Below are 5,633 nucleotides of genomic sequence, written 5' to 3' on the forward strand. Positions count from 1 at the left end.
ATTTTAAAAGGGCAGCCAGTAAAATGGGGATTATATGGGGAAAACTTAAGCTAAAAGATATTATTTTTCAGCCTCAATGACAATTTGTTTGGCTTAGAACTAGTTATGCAGGCTAAGATATTTGCATTAGGCTGTTTGGATTGAGGTCATCATTTCTGTTCTGTAAGCGACAACACGCTCCTGCTATAGGTTGCTCAGGAGAGCAGATTGCAATTATTACTGTTTATAGCAAACAAAGGTCACTTATTCTGGTCTAGTATTTTTTTGGCAATTGAATGCCACTATTGCCGTTGCTGGGGTATTCTCTTTCAAATGATGGACTCAAGTTATCAGTCTCGATGCTTTGCTAGTACCTGTGAGAAAGTCTCTAGTAGAGCTTATAAAAGCATTCCTTTCTGAAAGGGTCTTAAAAAAAAAAAAAAAAAACAACCTTTTCTTTTGCACAGCACAAGAAACCACTTCAAAATCATTGGCTTAGGAGTTGCGGAAAATAGACATCAAGGCAAAGATTTCAATATTGTGAAAATAAGGCAGATAAGTTCACAGGGACGTCAACAGTGCTTCCACTGCAAGGAGGTCCTGATGCCACCAGTTGTTCAAAGGAGAGAGGCAACACCGTGTTCCCATACTGCAAATCCTTTGAGCAGCAAGCTGACAATAACTGCTGTGGCACTTCCGAAGGGAGTAAATAAGAGGCAGGGGTGCAGAAGCAGAGGAGGGGAGGTGAGTTTCCTGCCTCTAGCTATTTATATCCAGAGGACCTGGCTTAGAAGTTGTGCCGCTCCCACTACTTCACAGGCATTCAAGGTGGCAAGGCTAACCGCTACCTGCAGGACCTGGCGGGAGGGTAAACACGCTGCTGCTGCAGCAGATGCCAAGCAACCATTATTTTAGTTTATGCAGAATTATTTAGCTGCCAAAAAATCTTCACGTCATCTTTTTCTCACACAGTACTCAACAGATCGCTGAGCTTTTTTTTGCCTGACATATTTAAATCGCAAGGCTACGGCTGTAGACACTACGTTCACTTTAACTTTTTCAGTTGCACTTTCCTGTTGAAGTCCAAATATTACAGATATTGCCTCCCTAAAACCTGCGTAGGAGCGAAGGAAAGCGCCCCACAAATCTGTTATTTATGCCAACGTGCTTTGTACCAAATCCCGGTTCCGGGGAATCTATTTTTCCACCCCACTGAGCTCATCCCACAGTGGAGACCGCCTCAGGCTCGCAGAGGTGACGCTGGCCTGAGGTGGACCCGCCCCGGCAGCAGCGGCAGGAAGCGGCGGAGCTCGGCCCGGAAGAGGACGGCTTCGACAGCGGTTCGGCAACGGCTGGAGACGCAGGGTGAGGGCAGCGGAGTCGGCTAGGAGCCATGAGGGAGGACAGGGGAGGAAAGGCGAGAGTCGCAGCCTCCCTTGGCTCTACCCGCGGCGGGCTCCGGCCGTCAGGGCTGCAGCGGGGCCCCGACCCGCTGTGAGAGGACAAGGCCCCGGCCCGACCGGCCGCGAGGAGGGCTCCGGTGTGAGCCATCCCCAGGGGAACGGGCCCCGTTCGGTGCTCGACAGAGTTTGGCCGCAGGCGGGCGGGAAGGTGGCGGGCATCCCCTGTTAGCGGTCCCCGCAGGACGAATACTTACATTTAATTATTAATCGTGAGGAGAGCTGTTCGCACTGCGCTCTGGAGAAGGCTGCTAATGGTGTGCGGTGGGTCCCCACGACAGTGTTGCCCCCGCCCCGGCTGAGCCACTGAGGAGCAAAGTTCCCTGGACCCAGCTCATAATAAAAACCCAACGAAGTTTGCTTATTGCAAGAAACGAGCATGAAGCCATTTGGCATCCTGCAGGAGTAGTTCCTGCACCTGCTTCAGGAAGGTTTATGCCGCAGCATTAAGTGGGAGGGAAAGGCTGCAGGTGGGCTCTGAAGGACTTTCTGAAGCTGACAGAAGGGGGCTTCAATCTACAGAAAGAGTACTGTGCTGTATTCCCTGTGAACATCCCATTTAGCCTAGTCTTAAGCTGCTCATGGATACAGTGGGGAGAGGAATGGGGCTTCATCATTAGGGTGTATGTTTAGCTCTTTGGATCCCATAGAAAACTCTCAAATCCACCTTTCCCATCAGTTTGCATGGTGAATCTTGGTCCTGTCTGCAGATCTTTGGAAGCCAGCAGAAGAGCTTAATCTGAAAAGTCTACAGGTGAAGACCTTGAATGCTCTAAATTACCGAGGGCTTGTTAAAATAGCCATAGAACCTTTCTCAGCATCTGCTATTAGGGCCAGGCTTTTACTGATTGACAGTACTAGACAGCACCAACATCTGAAGGGCAAATGCATACATAGTCAGGTAAATAAGAAAACTCAGGCCTTAAACACCAATCCCATCAGAGAGCCATGTTATGAGATAATTTAACATGAGGTGCTGTCCTTTTCCTGAATCAAGTTGTTAACACAAATTCTTGTGAATGAATATTTATTTTCCTTTGCTGGCTATGTGTATTTGCAGGCTTTGCATGACATTCTACCTTGACAAACTTTTCAAGTTGGTTATATTAATGTTTTTCTTGTGAAAAATGGATTAAGAGTAGATGGGAAGTGCATTCTGAAGAAACACTTTTTTCCATGACCCTCAGACATGTCCCATATCTTTCTACCACAGCTCATCTAATCTAGGTCTATCAAAACCAATCAGAGATGCTTCTGTATAATGGCTGACTATATTAGGTATTAATCTGGTCTTAGTATCTCCTGTGTGGATGGAGTTCCTTAAAACCACTCCCAGTGTTGAGACAGATCAGCATCCGCACATCCAGTACAGATGTCCAAATACTGCATGTGGAATTGGAATTGCTTTCCATCAGGGATATGCTGTTCAGGGGAGCGAGTTACAGTCTTAAATTGCCAGAGCTTAAAAGTCAATCATCTATGCTGTCTGCCCAAAATTTATCTGCTGTGTTAATCTGAGTATAACTTTTCATTGTCCTTCATTTTACTCTGTGTGGATTTTGGTAGCTACTACAATAAGAGTCCTCATACATTGCTAAAGCCACTTTCATTGTGTTCATGTTTAAAGTTTTCAGAATGACTTCCTTGGATGACATGCCCTTGAATTATGAAAAGATGTTTGCTCATCGATTCACATCAGATGATGAAGAGTACCAAGAATATCTGAAACGTCCTACAGATCCCCCTCCTATAGTTGAAGAATGGAGGAACAGATCTGGGGGCAACCAGAGAAACAGAGATCGGTACTGATGTTAAGCTTCTTGTTTGTTTGTTTTTTAAGTATTTGTATTTTCACAAATACATAGTTAAATGATAGGAATTTGTTAGTAGAAGTATCTTCTTGTTATTTCTTAGGAACTAAGTTTAAGCGGAAATCTCTGAAAAGTTAAAGTTTTACATTTTCTCTGTATTGATAATCATAGGTTTTGGATACATTGTGTATATTAGTATTCAGTAATTTGCTGTTTTAGTAAGGAACGAGCTGGAACCACTGAACCTACTGAGTTGGGGTTTGTTACTGCTCAGACAGGAACATTTTTACAGAGAAGAAAGATGAGAGTTTTGCAAAACTAAGCAGCCTGTCATCTGTTTGGATAATAACCAGCAGGAACATGTGTGAAGGAACAAGCTAAGAGTATGATTATCTGTTGCTAGCAGTCCAGAAAAATGTTTCCTTTGTAACCTGAATATTTATCATACTTTGTTAGATTAGCCTGTATTTCTTTTATCTATCAGAAATGACTGTAAAATTCATTACCCACTCTGTCTAGCAAGTGAAATGTTACCTGCCTACTGCAAAATGTTTTGAGTTATTTCTTCAGGATGTAATTGCAGCTTTTTACTGAATTCTGGACAGTAACATCTGATTTCTCTATGACTGAAAAACTACAATTAACAACATCAGCCTTTAGTATAAACTCCAGTCCAACTAACAATTGAGAAAGCTTCTTAGCTAAATGTCTAAATGGGATTTGTATCTTACATGAAGAAAAAAGAACATTCTAACTTTTTCTCACCCTAAAACTTGTCATTAAGTTAAACACAGAATCAGTTTCTATAGATTAAAAAAAAAAAAACTTGTGTTTTTTTTTTTTCTAAAGAGGATGTTCTTACCAAACTATGATTCTTTGAACTAATTAATTCTTACATCTACATTCTAGTCACAAAGTGAACCTCATGTGAATGTCGTCTGTCTACATCACACTATTGAGATACCCAGAGATAATTACTATGCCAATAGCAATTAAGATACAGCTGAAAAGCCAAAATTTAGGCAATGGCTAACTACAGCTGATAAGATACAGTCTTGAGTAGGAGAGTCTTCAGGAGACCATGAAACAGTGCCAGTATGTACTTCCATGATTGTATGCTGTACTTAAGTAGACCATACTTAAGACTGCTTTATCACAGCTTTCAACCATGAAGCTGCTAGATTGAACTCGGTGTTGATAAAACTTCAGATGTCTTCTGGTTGGTTTTTAGCTATGTGGTCTGTCTGAATTTATTCAAAGTCCCACCAGTTGACCTGATGCTTGTGAATGCTTTGTGTTAGGAAACAGACCATCCTGCTGTCACTTGGAAAGTAGTGTGTTGGGTAGTAGTAAGAAATTAATGAATTATCGCAGATGACTGTAGGTACCTGTTTTTGTGACATACTGATGAAAACATAAGTAATTTACTGTATAAGCAGTGACATGACAGGCTTTGTGAAAACTGTAAAATTCACATGTGAATCTTTGACATTTCTTTTTATTACAGGTTTCAAGATGGTAGATATTTTAGAGGGGACAGATACAACTGGCAAGGTGACTACAGATCTAATCAGAGGCCAGAAAGAAGTTGGGGTAATAACTACCAGCAGCACAGACAAGGGCAATCATACTCCTCTCCCTATGGACAATATGGCTACAACTCCTACAACCCAGGGCCTCGTTACCATCCCTACTGATGACACTTGTGGTTTGAGAGTCCAGCAATGCTATGTAACAAATTCCGTTAGTCCTCAGTTTTCTTGTTTTTCCACAGTTTTATAGATAACTGAAGAATGAGTGTTTACAGTCCATTGTTCTTTATCTGTAGTGTGAATTGAAAAAGGGAACACCTCTTGTGAATAATAAAAGAATATTATATGGAGACTGTTTAGAGTCTGTAGCTGTTAGATTAAATGTCCAGCATTCTTTTGTCTGAATACATACTAGTACACTTCCATCACCAACATTTCTCTCTTATTCTTTATAAAACAACAGGTCAGGGGAAAACAGCTGCAGTTTGTGTGCAGCCTGTAGCAATGGCACATTGCCTTAAGATAGGTCTTTTTGAAAGTGACATACTGTGTCTTTCTCTGGAGAGAATTTTTTAGTTTGGCTTTTGATAGAAAAACTCAGTTTAGTTTGAATTTCAGATGCCTTAAAACTGAGAAGACAGATGCTATTACAGAAATATTTTATGGGGTTGACCTAGTGTCTGATGACTCAATGGCTTCAATTTATTTGCAGTATGCCTCTTAAAACACAGTTTAGAATTTGGAATAAAATTTAAATAGTTTAAGTATGTATCTTATTATTGTAGTAGTTCTGTGATGCGTAAATTTTGCCTGAGAAGTGATAGCAGGTTCACAGAATTCACAGACTTAGA

At 41.6% G+C, this 5,633-nt stretch overlaps 1 protein-coding gene across 2 annotated transcripts; it reads left to right on the plus strand.

The window, feature by feature from the left end:
* Nucleotides 1-1,317: 1,317 nt before the first annotated feature.
* On the plus strand, nt 1,318-5,319 carry RAMAC (RNA guanine-7 methyltransferase activating subunit). Of its 2 annotated transcripts, XM_054388149.1 has the most exons (3): nt 1,318-1,344; nt 3,067-3,241; nt 4,758-5,319. In XM_054388149.1, the coding sequence occupies exons 2-3, from the start codon at nt 3,075-3,077 to the stop codon at nt 4,945-4,947; spliced, it is 357 nt and encodes a 118-aa protein (XP_054244124.1). In that variant the 5' UTR covers nt 1,318-1,344; nt 3,067-3,074; the 3' UTR covers nt 4,948-5,319. The 2 variants fall into 2 exon arrangements, with proteins under 2 accessions (XP_054244124.1, XP_054244123.1); XM_054388148.1 differs by lacking the exon at nt 1,318-1,344 and having other exon boundaries at nt 3,057-3,241.
* Nucleotides 5,320-5,633: the final 314 nt, after the last annotated feature.

Source organism: Indicator indicator, chromosome 16 (assembly GCF_027791375.1).
Source record: "Indicator indicator isolate 239-I01 chromosome 16, UM_Iind_1.1, whole genome shotgun sequence".
NCBI lineage: Eukaryota > Metazoa > Chordata > Aves > Piciformes > Indicatoridae > Indicator > Indicator indicator.

Coding starts and splice junctions, on each gene's coding strand:
- RAMAC (XM_054388148.1), top strand. CDS start 3,057: ATGTTTAAAGTTTTCAGAATGACTTCCTTGGATGACATGCCCTTGAAT. Junction 3,242..4,757: donor AACCAGAGAAACAGAGATCG/GTACTGATGTTA, acceptor TTTTTATTACAG/GTTTCAAGATGGTAGATATT.